The sequence below is a fragment of the Symphalangus syndactylus genome, chromosome 17 (genome assembly GCF_028878055.3).
Source record: "Symphalangus syndactylus isolate Jambi chromosome 17, NHGRI_mSymSyn1-v2.1_pri, whole genome shotgun sequence".
In the NCBI taxonomy this organism is placed as follows: Eukaryota; Metazoa; Chordata; class Mammalia; order Primates; family Hylobatidae; genus Symphalangus; species Symphalangus syndactylus.
In genome coordinates this window covers 72,736,022-72,758,567 of record NC_072439.2, presented here as the reverse complement: position 1 = coordinate 72,758,567, position 22,546 = coordinate 72,736,022, and the positions used below count along the sequence as shown (strand labels likewise).

At 38.8% G+C, this 22,546-nt stretch overlaps 1 protein-coding gene and 1 long non-coding RNA gene across 13 annotated transcripts in view; one reads left to right on the top strand and one right to left on the bottom strand.

Moving 5' to 3' along the window:
* The window catches only part of TNIK (TRAF2 and NCK interacting kinase), a 409,664-nt gene that overhangs the window by 338,043 nt on the left and 49,075 nt on the right, over nucleotides 1-22,546 (top strand). For 5 of the 10 annotated variants that reach the window (XM_063621583.1, XM_063621577.1, XM_063621579.1 and 2 more), the window contains 4 exons: nucleotides 12,594-12,757; nucleotides 15,334-15,431; nucleotides 16,290-16,313; nucleotides 21,925-22,109. In XM_063621583.1, coding sequence (XP_063477653.1) covers nucleotides 12,594-12,757; nucleotides 15,334-15,431; nucleotides 16,290-16,313; nucleotides 21,925-22,109 — 471 coding nt within the window. The remainder of the gene's footprint in view (nucleotides 1-12,593; nucleotides 12,758-15,333; nucleotides 15,432-16,289; nucleotides 16,314-21,924; nucleotides 22,110-22,546) is intronic. The other 5 variants (XM_063621578.1, XM_063621584.1, XM_063621582.1 and 2 more) reach the window with 1 other exon arrangement.
* The window catches only part of LOC134733071 (uncharacterized), a 207,727-nt gene continuing 197,944 nt past the window's right edge, over nucleotides 12,764-22,546 (bottom strand). The window contains exons 4-6 of one of the 3 annotated variants that reach the window (XR_010116644.1): nucleotides 15,580-15,658; nucleotides 14,162-14,299; nucleotides 12,764-13,129 (exon numbers count right to left, since the gene is read on the bottom strand). This is a non-coding gene — a long non-coding RNA (uncharacterized lncRNA). The other 2 variants (XR_010116643.1, XR_010116645.1) reach the window with 2 other exon arrangements.

Below are 22,546 nucleotides of genomic sequence, written 5' to 3'. Positions count from 1 at the left end.
CTTCAGTAGCTTTCCAGAGAAATCAGTATTCAGTGAGGGGCTCATGAATAAATTAATTAATGGGGCAACCCAGAAACCAATCAGATGTATCTTAGCGGACAGTTTTTAAAATCTGAGAGTAAAATTTGCAAATATGAATCTGGTTGCAATGCCCTAAAGCATTACTTCAGAGACCAGTTTAGAGTCAGCAGAACAAAATGACCTGTTATGGCCCATTTTGAGGTGACTTCTAGCATCAGGTCAAGAAACATGCCCTGGGAACCATTGAGACATTACAAAGCAATTACCACAGAAATAGTGACCATCTTCAGAGCTTCTCTAGCTTGGCAGTTATAGAAGAACTAGCTCTTATGAGGAAATTGCCTCTTTGGCATTACAAAGGTCACTGAAATGCAATTATGCTTCCACTCTTGCTCTGTGTTCTCCTTCCAGAATTTCCTATCAATAATGTACATTCCTACAGTCAGGAAGTTGCATCCACTTCCACTGGTTGGTGTAGAGGTCTCACGAAGCTGGAAAGTAAACAGTATCTTTACAGTGTCTGAACAGATTTTTTGTGGTAACAGATGCTGTTTGCTGTTATAGTTCATCAAGCTTCCCTCAGATTTTTCATGATGAATACATCACTTTTTAGGATCAACTGAAATAGCAAATGGCCTCTGCTAAGGCTATAAAAAGGATGTGATTGGGCAGGCTCTTTTCTTCTTCATTGTGTTCATAATAAAAGGACCCTCCTTTGCTAGTAAGAGAGAATGACTGGAAATGAAGCTTTTGATGACATGCACATATCTTTAAAATATGGAATGCTTTAAATCATAAAGCTTTAATTTTCCTCTTCACATGAAAAGCCTTAGGGAAGGGGTCAGCCCAGCAATAACATGAAACTATACTAAGAACATGAATCCCTTTAGGGCAAAGATGCTAGCCCACTCTGTGTGGAATTACCAATTGCAAGAGGCTCTGAATGAGCCATTTTTTTCCAGTGGCTTGGCAGATTCACACTGAGCTGGTATTGCTAAGCAGCTAAGCAGCACTGAGGAAGACTGGAGCCACCATGACCAGGCAGCCAAAGGAACGTTAGTGCTGGATCGCCGGCCTGAACTTTATCAGTGCCCCTCTTCAAGCAGCCCCGATTATCAATTATCAGTGCTGCTGCTTCCTTTGAACCCTGCCCCCGGGGCTCTGTTCATTGGATCGGTTGCTTAGAATTTTAGTTTCTTTAGATCAAGTATTATTTCAACTTTAAGTATTTTTCCTTCTGTCAACCGAAAAGAGAATTACCATTATATAGTCAAATAAAAAGCTATTTTCATTCCCTCTGAAGTGCTATTTTAATGACATTAAGGCCTAAGATAATTGGTATCTGATGGTCAATGGTTTACAAAATAATGAGCCTTTCTCTTGGAACCACTTGGATATTACACTTTATCCAAAGAATGCTGACTTTGTGAGAGACAGCTAACATTTTTCTACTTAGAGAGGAAGGGAGGAAGTGAGTTAAGAGGTCATAGTTACTTCCTATAATGAAAGACAGAGATTGGGGGTCGGGGGTGAAAAAGCCTCTTTTCTGCATGTAGGACAGTCCTACAGAACACCCCTTTTTATGCTATCATGTATCTCCATGTGACCAGCATTTAAGGTGTAAATCAGATTTGCGGTTCTAGATTGGATTGCATTTTTAAAAGCTTCAAGATTTGTTTTATTTACTGTGAGAGCCATATCTTTAGTTCACCTTTGCTGCACAGTATAATCACCATAAGTTTAGTGATCTGAAAGAATAACAGTTTAATATTTCTAATGATGCTGTGGGTTGGCTAAGGAGTTCAGTTGCTCTCGCCTGGGCTCACTCGTGCAGTTGCACTGAGCGGATGGTTCTGCTGTACCTCTTGCTCGACGTGGTCTTCCATTCTGGGCTTCTTTACCCTTTGGTGATCTCAGAAGAGCATTTCAAGAGAGAAAGCTCCAATGCACAAGTACTTTTGAAGCCTCTGCTTGCATCACCTTTGCTGGATAACCCATTAGCCATCACAAGTCACTTGGCTAAGCCCTGAGTCAGTATGGAAAGGAACTACACAGGGGCATGGACACTGGGAGATGTGATTTGTCAGGGGCCATTACTGTGACACAGACCTCTCCTACTCTCTGCTGGACCTAATGAAGTCCTTATAGTTGTTTTTGTGCCATTTGTCAGACAACCACCCATCCATAAAGCCACTTTAAAAGGTGTTGCTTTTAAATAACCTGTCCTTTACCGTGCTTCCAAGCTTTCCTGTACTTGGTCAATATTCTGTTTTTCCTCCTAGTCTTTTCTTTGAAGTGATTCCCAAGGGTGACTAGAAAATTAGCAAAGTTAAAATGGATCCAGTAACAAGTACACAGCTAATAAGGGACAGATTCAGGATGTTTTGTTACTATCAGTTTTTAATTCATTTGCTAAATTCAGCAAATATATACTGAAGCTGCATGTGGCCCTGGGACCCAGTGACTCAAACCAAAACTGCCTGACTCCAGGGCCCAGGGGTCATAATATACCTGCTGCTCTTTGGGACTACGGGTACTAGTAGGGGCAAAATTATATTTCTTGCCTCAGTTTCTTATTTTGCTTTGAAGTAAATATGTGAATTACCTAAAAGAGGCAGAACCTCTCTCTTCTTCTGTGGCAAATTTAGGGACCACAATTTTAAGATAACAGTGTCTCAACCCAGAAGGAACCTGGACCCCCAAGTCACCACTTAGAGAACCATCAAGGAGACCAGTTCTACCTGTGTATATTATGATGTGAGTGAGAAATAAACCACTGTTGTGCTAAATCAATTTTTTAAAAAAAGAGGCCAGGCGCGGTGGCTCACACCTGTAATCCTAGCACTTTGGGAGGCCAAGACAGGCAGATCACGAGGTCAGGAGATCGAGACCATCCTGGCTAACACAGTGAAATCCCATCTCTACTAAAAATACAAAAATTAGCCGGGCGTGGTGGCGGGCGCCTATAGTCCCAGCTACTCAGGAGGCTGAGGCAGGAGAATGGTGCGAACCCAGGAAGCGGAGCTTGCAGTGAGCCGAGATCACACCCCTGCACTCCAGCCTGGGCAACAGAGCAAGACTCCATCTCAAAAAAAAAAAAAAAAAAAAAAAGAAAAGAAAAACAAGGCAGAGCCTAATGGTTAAGAAGCTCAGTTTTTGCTTCCTGCACTTAGTAGTAATGAACTCCAGTTACTAAGTGCAAGATGTTTTATAATAACTGCAGAACGTGTGATGTTTTTTGATCATTTGGGACACGTGTTTAAATCAGTAAACTACTTAGTACCCCGAAGAGAAGACTCTTGAATTAAAATGATCAGTATGCAAAGGTATACCTGTAACTTGAGGACAAAAGTAAAGGTTTTACTATTTTGAATATCCTTCCTTCTCCCCAAAATAACTCCCTATTAAGTCACTCTTCCACTGTCTGTATGCACCATACCAAATCCAAAAGAGCCCTATGGAGAACACTTTTTTTTTTTTAATACTTTAAGTTTTAGGGTACATGTGCACAACATGCAGGTTTGTTACATATGTATACATGTGCCATGTTGGTGTGCTGTACCCATTAACTCATCATTTACATTAGGTATATCTCCTAATGCTATCCCTCCCCACTCCCCTCCACCCCACAACAGGCCCTGGTGTGTGATGTTCCCCTTACTGTGTCCATGTGTTCTCATTGTTCAATTCCCACCTATGAGTGAGAACATGTGGTGTTTGTTTTTTTGTCCTTGTGATAGTTTGCTGAGAATGATGGTTTCCAGCTTCATCCATGTCCCTACAAAGGATATGAACTCATCATTTTTTATGGCTGCATAGTATTCCATGGTGTATATGTGCCATATTTTCTTAATCCAGTCTATCACTGTTGGACATCTGGGTTGAGTTCCTAGTCTTTGCTTTGTGAATAGTGGTGCAATAAACATACATGTGCATGTGTCTTTATAGCAGCATGATTTATAATCCTTTGGGTATATACCCAGTAATGGGATGGCTGGGCCAAATGGTATTTCTAGTTCTAGATCCCTGAGGAATCGCCACACTGACTTCCACAATGGTTGAACTAGTTTACAGTCCCACCAACAGTGTAAAAGTGTTCCTATTTCTTCACATCCTCTCCAGCACCTGTTGTTCCCTGACTTTTTAATGATCACCATTCTAACTGGTGTGAGATGGTATCTCATTGTGGTTTCGATTTGCATTGCTCTGATGGCCAATGATGATGAGCATTTTTTCATGTGTCTTTTGGCTGCATAAATGTCTTTTGAGAAGTGTCTCTTCATATCCTTCGCCCACTTGTTGATGGGGATGTTTTTTTCTTGTAAATTTGTTTGAGTTCATTGTAGATTCTGGATATTAGCCCTTTCTCAGATGAGTAGATGGCAAAAATTTTCTCTCATTCTGCAGGTTGCCTGTTCACTCTGATGGTAGTTTCTTTTGCTGTGCAGAAGCTCTTTAGTTTAATTAGATCCCATTTGTCAATTTTGGCTTTTGTTGCCATTGCTTTTGGTGTTGTAGACATGAAGTCCTTGCCCATGCCTATGTCCTGAATGGTATTGCCTAGGTTTTCTTCTAGGGTTTTTATGGTTTTAGGTCTCACATTTAAGTCTTTAATCCATCTCGAATTAATTTTTGTATAAGGTGTAAGGAAGGGATCCAGTTTCAGCTTTCTACATATGGCTAGCCAGTTTTCCCAGCACCATTTATTAAATAGGGAATCCTTTCCCCATTTCTTGTTTTTGTCAGGTTTGTCAAAGATCAGATGGTTGTAGATATGCAGCATCATTTCTGAGGGCTCTGTTCTGTTCCATTGATCTATATCTCTGTTTTTGTACCAGTACCATGCTGTTTTGGTTACTGTAGCCTTGTAGTATAGTTTGAAGTCAGGTAGCGTAATGCCTCCTGCTTTGTTCTTTTGGCTTAGGATTGACTTGGCGATGCGGGCTCTTTTTTGGTTCCATATGAACTTTAAAGTAGTTTTTTCCAATTCTGTGAAGAAAGTCATTGGTAGCTTGATGGGGATGGCATTGAATCTATAAATTACCTTGGGCAGTATGGCTGTTTTCACGATATTGATTCTTCCTACCCATGAGCATGGAATGTTCTTCCATTTGTTTGTATCCTCTTTTATTTCATTGAGCAGTGGTTTGTAGTTCTCCTTGAAGAGGACCTTCACATCCCTTGTAAGTTGGATTCCTAGGTATTTTGTTCTCTTTGAAGCAATTGTGAATGAGAGCTCACTCATGATTTGGCTCTCTGTTTGTCTGTTACTGGTGTATAAGAATGCTTGTGATTTTTGCACATTAATTTTGTATCCTGAGACTTTGCTGAAGTTGCTTATCAGCTTAAGGAGATTTTGGGCTGAGACAATGGGGTTTTCTAGATATACAATCATGTCATCTGCAAACAGGGACAATTTGACTTCCTCTTTTCCTAATTTTTTTTTTTGAGACGGAGTCTTGCTCTGTCACCCAGGCTGGAGTGCAGTGGTGCAATCTTGGCTCACTGCAACCTCCACCTCCCAGGTTCAGGCGATTCTCCTGCGTCAGCCTCCCAAGTAGCTGGGACTACAGGGGCCCACCACCAAGCCCAGATAATTTTTTGTATTTTTAGTAGAGATGGGGTTTCACCGTGTTAGCCAGGATGGTCTTGATCTCCTGACGTGGTGATCTGCTGGCCTTTGGCCTCCCAAAGTGCTGGGATTACAGACGTGAGCCACCGTACCTGGCCAGAGAACATATTCTTAACTATATACATTATTGAACAGGTACAGCTATGCAGGCATCAGTTGGTCAAAAAAGTGTTATTAGGCAATGCCTGCCGTTCCCTGCCTTCTGCCTGATTCAGGGCAATTTATTATTTATTTCTGTATTTAATGAGCATCTCTGCAGCACACATACACATATGTCTCATATATATGCATATGTCTCATATATATGTATTTACTAATTTAAACAGTGTAACAACTCTGTGAGGTGTTGACTGTAATCACCACCATTTTACAGAAGGAGAAATTGAAATTAACATGTGTCCAAGGTGACAAAAGTAGTAAGTGGTAGAGCCAAGATTTGAGCTCTGATAGCCTTGCACCAAAGTCTACATTCTTAAGCACCGTTCTGTGCTAATTTGTTTAGCAAATTAGCTTTGCTGCCTCATTTTCCCAAGGCAAAAGGGCCCTTGATTTGTTGACTGACACAGCACCATTTTGTCCCCACCTTTCTCACCATGTGCTTTAGTGAGTCTGTTAACAGCTCCTCTTGATCTTATTGTTATTGGCCCTTATGTTGAGATTTTGCTACCTTTTCAAAGTTGTTGTCCCATGAGACCCATTTATATTGCAGACACTTCCCTTCTGTAGCTAGAACTAGTGTCATCACATGCTTTTGATAGTTCCCTTCCTAGATGGCTAAAGTCTGGGAGATAGCACAGTCACGCTGACCCCATGCAACTGTTCCTTGTCCTTCCTTCTCATGCATATGTAGCTGGGAATTGCTCAGACTGCAATATCAATAAGCAATTCTCACCTGCTTTGTAAACTCCCAAATGCCTCATGCTGTGAAGGTGATCAGTCAAGTTCAAATCAAAATTTGATTTGACCATTTTAAAATACTGTTTTTAAAAATCAGGCACTTTCATACTTAACATTGATGTATGTATTCTTTTTAAAGCAAATTAAAATTTGATCAAACAATTACATTCTGAATGAGAAAAGATTCAAATTAAGTCAGAAATACCCAGTCAAACCCAATGACTAAATGATTAATTTCAAAAAATAATTCTCTGTCCCATCCCAAACCTATTTTCTTATGGCTCATTTCTTCTCATTGGCTGTGTCATCAAAGAACAAAGTAGAGTGAAATTTGGCAATCGGCCAGTTAATTAAAGACTTGGCCCAAGTATTTGGGCCACAAAATTACTTTATAATACCAATCTTCTGTTTTGACTTTTTATGATTCAAATGAATGGAATAATTGCCACATTTTCACTTTACTGTGAGTTTTATAGACCTAGCAGCATTATCTGCAGAATGGCAAATGTCTGAACTAAAAGTTAGCATTTAAAGAAATCCATTTGGATGTTTTCAGGTTTTTACACATTCAGATCTGAATACGCTCAGTTAAGATGTGAACAAGGGATATCTATTATTTCATGGGATTCTTCTGAAATTGATCCTCTTAAGAGCATTCATCTCAGACCCCACAGCCCCAAGGCCAGATCATTTAATACATAATAAAGGAGAGAAAAATGTGAACAGCATGACATTTTCTCGAACTACTCATGTTTTACCAAAAGAAAAGGTAGAAAAGGCATTGTAAAGTTTTCCCTATTTCTATGTGTGGTAACATAAGAGACTAAATACTTCTTTCAGTCTCCAGCAGCAAAAATAGCAACCTATTAAGATCAGCACCCACACTGGTTAGCTCTGGTGAGGAGAACTTGTACTAATGAGGCCCTGGTCAGGGATTTAATGCCCATGGGATCCAATTAGCTTCACACAGGATGAGACTCTGAGCCCAGTCAGGATGTAGGCTCATCCCAGCTGCTTCTGCGAATGCCCATGCTCCTTTTTACACAGGACATCCCTGCCCAGGCCTCATCATCTGACTTGGCAGCAGCCTCCTAACTGGTCTGCCTGCCTCTCTCCTGGTCAGTCGTTCATGTGTACCGTGGGAGGTACACATTCTCCTCCAGGCTTTAAAGGCCATTGTTACACAACTCGCCCTTTTCTTCTGATCACTCCACTCTCCCAGTGTTTCCTAACACACATTTGGTCCTTGATTTGGCCAGTGTCATCTCTGCACCCACATGCATCAGGAAAAACAAACAATCCAGCCCTATGTCTGCTCCGACTGTTCCCCAGCCTTCCTGCTCCAACGCCCAGTCAAGTTCTTGCTCCTTCATAACACTGCCGTCAGCCATACCAGTCTGCACTAATAGTTCCCCAAACTCCAACAATACTTAGTCTCTTTCACACACAACATACAGTTTTGCCATGCTCCCTATTGTCTCCTCTGCCATGAATCTCATCTCCATGATTATGTTGTAACTTGACTGTATGCCCTGTGGCTTGTGCTTCTCCTCCATCCCTCATCCTGGTCCAGTAAGTTTCACAAAGTTGGTGCTTAACACAAAGGTTTTGGCTAAATAATCAAAGGAGTGCTACATTAGAACAAGTAGTTCTATCCTGCTACCACATCACAACCACCAGAGCATTTATCACCAGCTACCCTCCTCTCGAGAGATTTTTTTATTTTTTTGTAATACAAAGAATTCTACATTACCGTTCCACAAAATGAGAGCAACTCCAAGAAACCTTAACATGCTCATCATTCTTAAATCTGTAATACAGTTGGTGAGCAGTACATTTTTTAGAGCAAATATTTTTGGAATTATTTAATTATGCATAATAATTTTTGACCACTATTGTTTAATAAAAGAGGGCAGTGTGGAAGAATACGCTATCGGGGAATTAAAAGAGATGAGATTGTTTATTTTAAAAAATGAAAAATTTGAAATGTAGATTATTTCAGAGCTGTTACACATTTATCATTTTAGACATTTTCTAAATGAAGGGTATTTCCAGTATGGATCCAAATCTATTTTAGTCAATTTGATATAAACAATTGTCATAAAAATAGTTACTTCACAAAGGAATGCCATTATTGGAAGTTTTTCTTAAGTTTACCAATGATCGCTCTGCAACTGATTTTACTGTTAAGTTGACTTAGCAACCCCTTTACCACAAAAGTTTCAAAGATAATATTGTTAGGGTCTACATCTATATGATCATATTAATGAATCTTGAGAACATATTTATTTTTACATATGTTTTCCACTGCATTTTTCCACAGTCACGGTCTGTTTCTACTCAATCAAATGTTTTTGACAGATACATTACCACAAAGCAAGAATCTTGAGTTTTCAGAAAGAAATTACTTGGTTTAATTGCTGCTTATAAAGTTGCCATTGTGACTGGGTTATTGACAGACTAAACTAAAAGTGTCTCAAAGGAAGGGGTCATATCCAAATTTATGGGAGAAACATCTGACATCCAACACAGTACACAGTACCTGATACATACTTGGTACTCTTAAACTGGGCAGAGCAAAGTTAAAGCATAAAATTACATTTTAATATAATATCTCATGGCATTAAAATCATAGCTGTATGGTAACTGTTAATAAATTCTGTTTGGGGAACTGAAGATGTTAGAAACAGAGGAAGCTGACATCAGATGTTTCTCTTCTCAGCATCTGGATGGCAGCAGATTTGAGCTCTGAGTTTCAGGTCTCCCTAAATTATCCATGCCCAGCATTGTGTAAATCTAACAGAAAAATTTTTTTTAAAAAGCCTATGAGTTATAAATTTTAAAGGAAGAGCTTTATAGAAACCTTGAGAATGTTGCTTTTTTTTTTTTTTTTTTAAACAAAATCATAAAATCCTCAGCAGCTGCCTCCCACCACCACTGCTTAGATGTCTCTGGTTTGGGTACAGCTTCCCTGATGGCCAAAATTGGCCTAGGTGGTCCTGCCTCATGCTTCCATATGGCTCTGCGCTCAATGCAGGCAAAGCATGTTGAAATGGGCTGTGTGTATCCAGCTAAGCTCACAGAGGGCACAGGCTATGTCTCGTTCATTATCATATCTCAAATGCTTGACCCAGTGCCTGGTATAGAATAACTGAGTGAATAAATACTGCTTTTTTGGTGGGAGAAAATATATGAAGACAAATACAGTAACATATACATATATTTTTAATGGGAGTAGTAGCCTACCAACAAACAAATTTGGTCTTGAATTAGCTTTTTTTTTTTTTTTTTTTTTTTTTTTTTTTGAGATGGAGTCTCCCTCTGTCTCCCAGGCTAGAGTGCAGTGGCGCAATCTCCGCTCACTGCAAGCTCTGCCTCCTGGATTCACGCCATTCTCCTGCCTCAGCCTCCTGACTAGCTGGGACTACAGGCACCTGCCACCACGCCCAGCTAATCTTTTTGTATTTTTAGTAGAGACGGGGTTTCACTGTGTTAGCCAGGATGGTCTCGATCTCCTGACCTCGTGATCTGCCTGCCTCAGCCTCCCAAAGTGATGATGGGATTACAGGCGTGAGCCACTGTGCCCAGCCGAATTAGCATTTTATAATAATTATCAAAAAACTGTCTTCCCGTCGGTAATAGCCTAAGTATATAAAGACTTCCTGCAAGAAGATAATAAAAAAAAATACAAAGACTCCACAAGCTACATGAACAAAGGATTTAATTAAGCAATTCACAGAAGAGAAATTACAAATGGCAAACAAATATGAATAAAAATTCTTCTACCTCAGTGGTCACTTTTTAAAACTATCTAAATAATGAGATACAATTTAGCATAAAACCTTGTATAGAATGAAATGGACCATCACATTTACTTCAGTGAAAATCTGTCATACCTTTATACACTCATACACACATATGCACACACACATGCACACACCCCAAACTTAGGCCTTTTCACCCAAGAATTCTAACCTCAGGAAATAGAAATGTGATTGGCTATTTGTGTGCAGGGAGATTATTGTTTCACTGTTATGTGTCACAGCAATGTATTGGAAGCGCCTTAGTATTTAACAGCAGAGAAATGGTCAAGGTAACTCATCTATACAACAGACAATGAAGCTATTACACAGCATAAGAATATGCTCACAGTGCAGTTAAGGGAAAAAAGCAAGATGCAAAACTGAATATACAAAAAGTGAATATACACTATGCTTCCATATATAAAAAAGAAAAAAGAAACTGAATATGCAGTATGCTTCTATAGATACAAAAGAAAAAAAACCCAGCAACTCTCATTCTATTCTTTGTTTCTATGAGTTTGATGTTTGTAGATTCCACGCATAAGTGAGATCATGTACAATAGTAAAATATAGCTGAGTATCTCCTGGTGCAGAGATTATGTGTGTTGCTTCCTTATTTTTTTCCCTTTTAATATTTTTCAAGTTTTTTTTTTACAATGAGCACAGAAAAAAATGTTTATAAGAAAGCTTTCTTTGAAGATTCACCATCCAGAGCTAGTACTTTCAATGTGATGAACAAGAGTTCATCCTGTCCACATCCTGGTCAGCAACTCTACAGAGGAAGGCATGACTGTCATCTTCTGTTGACTCCTTCCTCTCAAGGTCTTATGAGTGCTCTTTTTACTTCCTTGCACTGGGGACTGGACTATGCTTGTGTCTACCAATGGCAAGATCTTGTCCCCCCTAGCTTTACTGAGGTATGATTGACAAATAAAAAGTATATCTATTTACAATGTATAACATGATGTTTTGATATATGTATACACTGTGAAATGATTACTAAAATCAAGTTAATCAATATATCCATCACCTCACAGTTATCATTTTTTTGTGATGACATTTAAGATCTACTGTCTTCACAATTTTCAAGTATACATCGTTATCTGTAGTCACCATAGTGTACAGTAGATTTCCAAAAGTTACTCATGCTGTCCAAGTGAAACTGTAACCTTTGACCAACATCTTCCCATTATCTCTCCTTCCTAGATCCCCTGGCAACTATCATTCTACTGTCTGTTTCTATGAGTTCAGTGTTTGTAGATTCCGCATATAAGTGAGATCATGTAGTATTTGTCTTTTTGAGAGAGATATATATCACATTTTCTTTATCCATTCATTCTTCAGTGGACACTTAGGTTGACTCCATATTGTGGCTACTGTGAATAGTGCTGCACTGAGCATGGGAGTACAGCTACCTCTTCAATGTACTGATTTCATTTCCTTTGGATATATACCCAGAAGTGGAATCTCTGGATCCTATGATAATTCTATTTTTAGTCTTTTGCGAAACCTTCATACTGTTTTCCATACTGGCTGTACTATTTTACATCCTCACCAACAGGGTACAAGGGTTCCCTCTTCTCTGCATCCTCACCAGCACTCATTATCTTTTGTCTTTTGAAAACAGCCATTCTAATAGGTGTGAGGTGATATCTCATCGTGGTTTGGTGGGATTTTTAATTTTTTTTTATGTTTTTATTTTCTGAGACATGGTCTCACTCTGTTGCCCAGGCTGCAGTGCGGTGGTGTGATCATGGCTCACTGAAGCCTTGACCTCCTGGGGTCAAGTAACCCTCCCACCTCAGCCTCTCATGTAAGTGGGAGGGGACAGGCACATGCCACTATGCCCAGCTAATTTTTTGTAGAGATGGGATCTCACTATGTTGCCCAGGCTGGTCTTGGACTCCTAGCCTCAAGTGATCCTCCCACCTCAGCCTCCCAAAGTGCTGGGGTTATAGGTGAGAGCCACTGTGCCTGGCTCATTGTGGTTTTAATTTGCATTTCCCTGATGATTAGTGATGTTGAGCATTTTTTTTCATATTCCTATTGGCTATTTGCATGTCTCCTTTTAAGAAATGTCTATTCAGGTCCTTTCCCCATTTTTAATTGGGTTATTTGTTTTCTTGCTATTGAGCTGTTTGAGTTCCTTATATATTTTGGGTATTAAACCTTATCAGACATGTGATCTGCAAAACTGGCAAGGTCTGGAGAGTGTAACCAGTGTGCTGTCACTCACACAGCAACCCTGATCTCCGGAGAACTGAGCCCATCTTGGAGAGCCCCTTGCAGAGGACCAGCAGTGGCAGTTCCTCCAGCTCCAGCACCCCTAGCTCCCAGCCCAGCTCGCAAGGAGGCTCCCAGCCTGGATCACAAGCAGGATCCAGTGAACGCACCAGAGTTCGAGGTAAAACTTTCTCTTACCTTTACCTGGCAATACTGCCTGGGAGGAAAGCTGTGGACAGGGAAAAAGGTTAGTTACTTCCTGACTCTAGTCCAGGCATGGCCACCACTGTGTGATCCTGAAGAGCCTGTCAACTGCTCTCAACCCCAGTGTCCTCGGGAGTGGGCCACTGTCCCTAATTGTGTCTGTGCCGTCAGTATGGACAAAATCCTTTCTAATCTCAGATACCAGTGTTTTCCAGGGAGATCACCAAATATCAGTCTTATTTGAAAATATAGTCACTTACCAGTCACCTGAATTTCTGTTTCTGTTTGATTGCCGGTTTTCAGAGTTTCATGTACCCGCAAATGTCCTGTACGCATTGTACCAATTGTCCTGTTTAATATTCTGAACATAGTTCATATACACAGTTCAGAATACCATGTATTTCTCAAAATGAAATTCAATAAAGACTAATGTAGAATACATTTGAAGGAAGGAATAAAATCTTTGACTTAAAAAGCAAATTTAGGCCAGGTATGGTGGCTCATGCCTGTAATCCCAGCCCTTAGGGAGGCCGAGGCAGGCAGATCACCTAAGGTCAGGAGTTCCAAGACCAGCCTGACTAACATGGAGAAACCCAATATCTACTAAAAATACAAAAAATTAGCCGGGTGTGGTGGTGCATGCCTGTAATCCCAGCTACTCGGGAGGCTGAGGCAGGAGAATCGCTTGAACCCAGGAGGCGGAGGTTGCGGTGAGCCAGGATCATGCCATTGCACTCCAGCCTTGGCAACAAGAATGAAACTCCGTCAGAAAAAAAAAAAAAAAAAAAAAAAAAATTTTTTTTTTTACTCCTCTGGTTATTCCTATTAGGTAAAAATTAGCCTCTCTAAATATTTAATTCAAATTATTCATCACTGTTTAGTTTCCAGTAATGGGGAAGCCTATGAAAAACATTATTATTGTCCAGGTGATGATACATAATAATACAGTTTCTAGCTAGTTAAAATTCACTCTTTCTGAATCAACTTCTTCAGAAGATAATTTTGCTTCTAAGTGATGAAGACCAGTACTTTAACTGCAATTTGACAAATATTAACATACTTATAAGTTTCTCTGTCTAATGAAAGCCTGATGAGAACCTTCAGTTCTTTTTTCTTTCTTAGAGTGATTTATTTAAAACCCTGAAAGGGTATTAGATAAACTAAGGGTATTAGAAGGTGGTATGTAATAAAGAGTCTATTTCCATTTTAAAAAGCTTGATCTCTAACATGTGATTGATGTTCACGTCTCTGATTGGGATATGGACTAGCCAACAGCTGCCTCTATATGCATTCTTCTGATCAGTGGCACATTTCAGAGGTATCTACTGTATGTCTTTGTTGCCTTGATCGAAATATAGATTTCCTTAATTTAGAAAACTACCCGATGTAGTGGCTTATGCCTGTAGTCCTAGGTACCCAGAAGGCCGACGTAGAAGAATTGCTTAAGCTCAGGAGTTCAAGGCTGCAGTGAGCTATGATGGCCCCACTGCACTCCAACCTAGGTGACAGAGCCCCGTCTCTAAAAAACATAAAGGAAAGAAAGAAAACAGCCATTCTGTTACCTTTTTCTATTTATAGGCAACTTCATATTCTTAGAGCAAATAGTTAAATAAACCAAACTTAAATGCATACCATTTTAATTCTCTGATCTGGTTCAGGCTTACTTTTTATTTCCTTTAGCCCCTTGTTCTTCTGGATTAAAAGAGCTCTTGTATCCCTGGTGTGTCCCTGTCCAAGAAAGACTACCATTTAAAAACTAAAAACCACCTCTCCTACCCTAAATTGCATCTTCTCTATCTGTAAGCTCATAGATCACAGAGATGCTATTCACTCTGCAGCCATCAGGGTCCCCTTGACCTTGCTCTGTACCTCCAGTCTAGGGCCCTTCTCCTATAACAACCCCCTTCCTGCCCTCACCTCATTCTTTTATTTTTAAAGGGCTGAGACTTTAAATCACTCCTATCCCCAATTAAAAACCATTCCACCAAATAAAATAAGTTTCTTTTTTTTCTCCTCACAAAATTTCAACAAAATAACCTATCCTGATTGGACAAATGATAAAAGAAGAAAACAAGCATAGAACCTTAGAGGCTCATTTAGCCCAGTGACTGAGAATAGGACTTTCAGAAATCAGAACTCCAGCTCTGTCTATAATTTCAGTGTGACCTCAGGACAGTTGTGTCATCTTTGTAAATCTGTGTTCTGTAAAATAGGAAAATAGTGCCACATCATTGGGTTGGAGTGACGATTAAATGAGATAATTGACATGGAAAGCATTTAGCACTATGCCTGACACATAAGAAGTGCTCTAGTGGTGATGGTACTTGCTACAGTTTTTTTTGTTGTTGTTACTAGTGATTTCCAGGTCACAAGCCTAAATGTGTTTGCCTAAACATTATATTTTTCATGGATGTGCTTGAGGATTTGCCCAAGTGAATGACGTGTCCACTGAGTAATCTCAATGTGATGACACATCACAGATGATTCATGCAGAACGTGAGCCAGCACTTTTTGATGGGCATCTCTTTCTTGGTCCTCTGTTTTTTCTTCTAGCCAACAGTAAGTCAGAAGGATCACCTGTGCTCCCCCATGAGCCTGCCAAGGTGAAACCAGAAGAACCCAGGGACATTACCCGGCCCAGTCGACCAGCTGTGAGTGCTTTTCTCTCCAAGAGTTTTGAACTCTTAATTTACCAGAGAACCCACAGGATTAAGTAGTTGGGGATACACTCATGATACAAACAAAAATTGTTGAGATTGGCAAGAACGGATGCTAGAAACATCCAGAAGAAAGTCATACCTGATTAGGAAAGAACCGAAGAGATCTTGGATTGCCTTCTCTGCCTCAGGCTATTTGCTGATCATTAGCAGTCCTTTAACTGTAAAACAGGAAGAGAAACAACTCCCGTCATTCCGTAATTTCTACTCAGCAACTTTGGCAAAAAGATGTTGAAAGAAGCAGTTAAAGAGACTTGGGTACTTTCTATGAGTTTCTCTAATCTCTTTTACTCTTCCTCCATATGATTTTCCACATGAATTAATATTACGGTTTTTCTGCTATTTTTCATGCCTCCAGGACGATATTTTCTGGACCAAACTTATTAAGCAGGGTCCAACAGGTGTCCTAACAACTTAATATCCAGCTTCACTGCTGTAACATGACAGACCCCCAAGTAGCCTTAAAGAGGAGTATGGAGGCTGAAATTTGAAAGTTGAAAGTTAATTGGGGATGAATTGTTATCCACTTTTTCTATTTAAATCTTCTGAGAATCTTTTCTGTGAAATGAACGTGAAGTTTTTTGGTTTACTCTTTTTTAACATCTTAAAGTAACGACGTATACTGAGAGTAATAATGAAGGGATTTGCATCATTCTGGAATGACACTCTCTTCGCCCTTTTGTATTTATCAGTTGTGTACTAACAATTCCAATTTTGTGTCTAATCTGCTGCCCTTCTGCTGGCTTTTCCTCCTTCTGTGGATTCTTCTGGATTGGGTTCCTCTCATTTCAGAGCTATAAAAAAGCTATAGATGAGGTTAGTATTACCTTTTCTTGGTCATGCTTTCACAAAATGTAAATATTAAACTTATTTCCTAATGTTGACATTCAGAAAGGTGGCCAATGGGAGCAATCTGCTGGGAGGAGATTTACAGCAATCTGCTGGAAGGAGTGCCCCTTCAGATGGAAGCCAACTTTAAGACCCTCAAACCTACCCATGTAGCTTCAGAGACCTTCCTTCTAAGCTAAAATGTCACTTTTCCAATGTTCCAGTCTGGCTAATGAGAAGTATTCATGCTTTATTAACGGCAGTTTCTCCTTCCAGTATCTTCCAATAGAAAACCTGTACTTGCCAGCCTTGCTAGGGAATGGGTCTCAGCAGTTTTACTAACAAGAAAAGAGATATCATTCTAGGGCACTCCAAATTTAGAGTATGTGATTTGTGAACAAGGAGTTAGTAGGTATTGTTAGATTAATTTTGTGGGACATTAACAACAGCATCAGCAGCAACATCAGCTTTAGTTAATGAATCCTGGAAAGTTAAGTGACTTTATTTCCTTATCTGTGGAGACGTTTTCCATTAGAAAAATATATGGCTTTGTCAATCGTAGGTAGCTTGCTAAGAAGGATGACTGCCTTACTGCTATTTGTCAGACCTGCATGAATACAGCAGAGTAGAATTTTTTTTTTTTTTTTTTTTTTTTAAGATCCAGGCCTTGCAAAGAGTCCTAAATGCATGGAATCTAAAGACTACCATCATGGCTTTAAAGCTGTAGCTCTGCTGAGCACTACTTTTGTGAAATTATATGGAAAAAGCACTGGCTTTGAGGTCAGCAAGCTGCATTCAAATCTTGGCTCCCCCAATAAATAACTGGCTGAGACTAGTCTCATAACCTCTCTGGGCCACGGTTTCCTCATCCGTAAAATGAGAATAAAAACACCTCCCCATCCCACTTACAAGATTGTTTAGGATCATTTAAGGTAATGTGTGTGAAAGCATTTCATGTGTAACATGCTGCAGAAAGCCAAGGGTTTGATTAAGGTTTGGGCCAGAGGCATGGAGCTACTTTGGCAGGTAGGAGAAGCATGTTTCCATGCATCTGGTCTTCACTTTTTCAGACTCATGGCCACCTCACCACTCAGAGTGACTGAGACAGTTATGATCATAGTTGAAGGATTGCTGCTTATAAAAGAACGAGACTCTGCATGTTTGCAGTGTGTGGATGGCATTTATAGAAAGAGAAGAGGGGAGTGTGTTTTTAATTGCTCTGTGCCATGGCCTTGCTTGCCCCTCTCTCTCATAATAGTGAGAAGGACAGGGATTATCACAACTTTTGTCAGTTTTCTCCCAGAACAGGTAAAGAAAGGCAGTGAAGTTCTGGTGCTACAGTTGCCAATAAAATGGCTGTGCATGTGCACAACTCAAGAGGAATTATATGAGTTCAGAAATTGGCTCCGAGGGACTGTCATTAAGGAAAAGGCTCTCACAGATTTCATCTGATTAACCCAGAATATTTTAGGGTTTGAAAAATTGCTGTACTTTTTTTTGGTGTACTGCACCACACTGGCCAGAGATGAGAGGGGGCAATGGGCAATGGAGGTATAAGTAATTACAAATAATTGAGGGGGTGTGAGCTGCATACTAAAATCTCTGGAGCCATGTATGGTTGGAAAAGCTCTCCAGGTGACTATCCTGATCTCTTGAGTATCACTGATCCAAACCACTAAAATAAAGTAGTTCTACCTAACCCAGTGGCTCTCAACCAGGGCTGATTCCTCCACTCCTCTTCCCTTAGGAGACATTTGGCAAAATCTGGAGACAGTTTTGGTTGTCACCACTTCAGAGTGGGAGGCAGTGGTACTGGCATCTTGTGGATAGAGCAGAGGGGTGCTGCTGCCAAACATCCTATGGTGCACAGAGAATTCCCTACAACAAAGAATTATCTGGCCCAAAATGTCAACAGTGCCGTAATTGAGAAACTTTGAACTACACCTTTCTCCCTTCTCCATTCATAGGTTTTGGTAGGGCTTCCTTCTCAATGACTGTTTTGCAATTTAGATAACTTTGATTGAAATGAAAAACCTGAAAATCACTTTTGAAATATTGTTGCTTGTTATTGCTAATGATTTAACTTTTTATAAAAATTGTTTTGGGGGCGTGTACATTAATTTGACATTGCTTTCTAATGGAATATGAGATTTTTGCAGCATAGTCTATTTAATATAGTCTTTGAAAATAAATGGGTTTTTTTTGTTGGCACAATTAAATATGTAACACGAAGATTATATACATAAGAAAACACTGTTTTTACCACTTTTTTTATTAGTATGTGGGAATCGAAAATTTCAGAGCACATCAATTTAGATTGGATGGAAGTTGAACAATAACTAGGGGTTCAACCCCCTTTTCCCTCAGATGAGGATACTGAAATTAAGTGGCTTGCCCAATGTCATATCTTTAGAGTTCCTAAAAAGAAAATAGTTTAATACCAGAGAAAAAAAACAGCTAAAAATTTTTAAACAAAATAATAGTTCAAAAGTTGAACTAATATTTGAATAAACTATATGGTTTCTAAAAAGGGACCTAAAAGAGCGCCTTTTTAGTCAAGATGTGCATAATAGTAAAATTAAACAACCTTTGTTGAATGAAAAATTATATCTAGTTGATTCTAAAAACTGTTAAAGAAGCCTTGTAGCTATCTTCACATTTACTCTGTAGTCAAAAAATCTTACCATCTTGCCATATTTCTTTTTTAGCTATATATTCTCAAATATTCTCATGCTAAATAGCACTTTTATTTTGTTTTTTTAAATACTTTTTAGCTCCAGGCTTGAGACAGCCAAGTAATAAATTACCATGAAGGCTCATTATACGGAGAAAATTTGTATTGTCAGAGAATAAAATATATGAAAATAGAATTGAACCCAATGGTGTTAATATTAGATTGTGTTTATTTCCTATAACTTTGCTATTATAAATTTTTCAATACTGGATGGATAAGAAACAAAACTTCAGCTAAACACATAGGTTCTTAGCAATGGAAGATTAATTTTCTTTGACTACAGGTATTACTTTTGAATTACTCATTATTTTTACCTTTTCATAGGGATTCTCGTATATGTCTCGCCTCCAAACTGTTAACAATTAAAGGAAATTTTCAATTATTTCTAATGTTTCAGGGCAGAGAGCTTTTTAATAACACAGAAGCAAAAAATTCTAATTAAAAGCAAAATTATTAAGCAGTTCAGAACTTTAAAGTGTTTCTAATACAATGTTTAGAAAAATGTAGATCATTTTAACAAGTGAAAGTTTTTTTAAATCAGTAGCCTGTGGACTAAATATTTCTAAAATAATTTTGATTTTTTAGAATTTCTTTTGTCTCGTTTTGAAACGTCAGAGATAAGGAAAATAAACCTCTGGGGAAAATGTATCATTAATTAAAATAAACCATAGCCAATAGTATTTTACTCAGAATTATTAACAATAGAAATAAACTCTTTTAAACCATATTCTCTCTTTAAATTATATAAAATGTAATTCTTAATAACAAGTAACATTTTAAATGCTAGCTACATTCTTTGATGAGACTTAACACAGTCCTAATATATAGATGTCAGAATACAAAATAAATTTATCTAATTTTTCATTATTTCACTGGTTTGGAGGATGATAATATCCTTTTCTTTCATAGCCTTAACAAATATCTAGACTTTATTTTCCCAAAGTACTCAAGAATAGCATACCCTTCACTTTCTTCTTCATTTGGTAAAGATAAGCATTGACAATTGCCAGGAGGGAATAAGAAGTAAAAGTTGAAATTCAGATATTAGCTTTTCCTATTTTGGCTAACTGCCAAGGAAACCAGAAATTTGCACAACATTATACCTATGTTATGGTTTTCCTCTTCTTTATAACATTATACCTATGTTTGTTTGTTATGGTTTTCCTCTTCTTTTTATAATATACATTACATTTAAACAGAGTTGGCCTTCTAAATACAATTCTATTTTCACTTTCACAGATGGGGCAAATACATTCACCGAGATTGAGGCATGTGCAAATGTGCATGTGTGCAAAAGCCCTAGCCAAGTGCGTTTTTGTATGTAATGCAAAGGTTGAATTTTTAGCAGCTTCCATTTTTTAAGAGTTTCAAATCAGGTGTCATTAAGACAAATTTAAAAGTCATTTTGCTTTTCCTTTGATTTCTATGAAATTAGAAAGAAATGACCCTTCAGTTAACACTATGAATTGCCTAAATTTCTAGACCACGTAAAACACCTAAAGTGTTTCCTTTCCTAGTGTGAACCAAAATAGTAATGCCTGACATACAGGTGGCAGTAGAGAAACAATGTTTTGTTGTATTCTCAAAATAAAATTATAATTATTTAACTATACACTTTTATCATAGCTTTTCTTTTAACCGATTAGGATAGATTATGCAATGTCATCACCCAGATTGCTCTAATCCTACATCAGGTGAATTGGATGCGTACATTTTTGGATTGAAATAAAGAGAGAATATGGCCATAGAAAACTGTGGGATTTAGTATTTTTCAATGAGTTTCTTTCTCCCTAATCCCCTGTCTCTCACTGAATGCTCTGATTCCCACATGGGTCACTAATATAGGGAGAAATGGTAAGACTGATGTCAAATTGCTTTTCCCTCATTTGCATGCTGTGTGCCATGGGCAGTTTAACCCATGCAAATTAGAGCGGCCATGCTTTTGCAGAACTGCTTCCCTCTGCATTGCTCTGAAAGCATGTAAAATAAAAGGTAGACGGATATTCAGCACACTGCCTGCAGTATGCCTGGTGATTAAATACCACATCATCACATCCATAAGGCTAAAGGTTTCATCATACTCATGGAAAACTCAAAATTATCATCTCTTCCTTTTGGTATTTGCACATTCATTTTAGTGTTCTTCACCAGGATTTCTGCCAGATGACTGGAATTTAAAACAAAAGAAAATGAAACACCTATCGTTTTGGAAGAGAAATCTTTTTGTTGTTGTTGTTCCTCTTGATTAATTCAGTTCTGTGGCTGTAAATTTCAGTGGCGCTAGACTTTAGGATGGGCCATGATTTGATGTGGTACCTCTATTCTCCAGGGAATGATGACACACCAAATGAGTCATTGTAGTAGCTGGAACCTTGGGAATTGCTCTGTTCTATGACTGTTGCTAAAGTTTGGTACAGTAGCAATCATAAGAGCGGAAAAGCCATCACTGTGGCTTGGGCAGGAGTCCCAGAATACTGGGGTACAATTTCTAATCCCATGTATTTTCCCATTAACTCTGGGGGTGACCAGCTTCACCTTTCCAAAATAAAATGAGAACCCAATGTCTGTATATATGTGTATACACACAACGTACATACACATATGTACACATATATATTCAGAACTGAACAGTCTCAGTCTAGCTATTGGTTTTGAACAAAGTTTAAATTGTTTTCATCTTTCTTTTCTAGCTTCTACACGCTACAAACATCATTTTCTTAGTTCCATGCAGTAACTATGTTTGTCACAGTTCTATACAGAGCTTTTTTTTTTTTCTTGTTGCTTAAGCTGGAGCACTGACTTGCTGAGAGATGTAGCTTTGGTCGTATCTACCATTCATATGCTGAACAAATTTTTCTTTCATAGGATCTGACGGCATTAGCCAAAGAACTAAGAGAACTCCGGATTGAAGAAACAAACCGCCCAATGAAGAAGGTGACTGATTACTCCTCCTCCAGTGAAGAGTCAGAAAGTAGCGAGGAAGAGGAGGAAGATGGAGAGAGCGAGACCCATGATGGGACAGTGGCTGTCAGCGACATACCCAGACTGATGTAAGAGAACTACTTTTAAAATGTAGACCAGGAGGGGACTAGGTTTCCAAAATAAAAGGACAAAAAAATATGAGTTAAATGTAAGATTGTATATGGGTCTGTGGCAAGATAAATTGACTTTCGGGACTTGGGTTTTTGTTGGAACATAGTTCTATAATTATCTCTATCTTTGGACACAATCACTTAGAATATGTAGCATTTTTGGACTGCATACACTTTACCGATCCATTGCCAATGGATTGACTGTCCTTTTGGTGACTCTTTCTTGGTTCTTTTCATCTCAAGGGCAAACGGTTTTGACAACCAGACCATTGATACGTGCCTTCCCCTCTAAAACTGGAAGACTGAAATCATGGGCAATGACATTTAGGGATTAAAATTAACAACATAAAACATGTCTTTCATTACCACCACTGCCACCAACAAGCAAGGAGAAA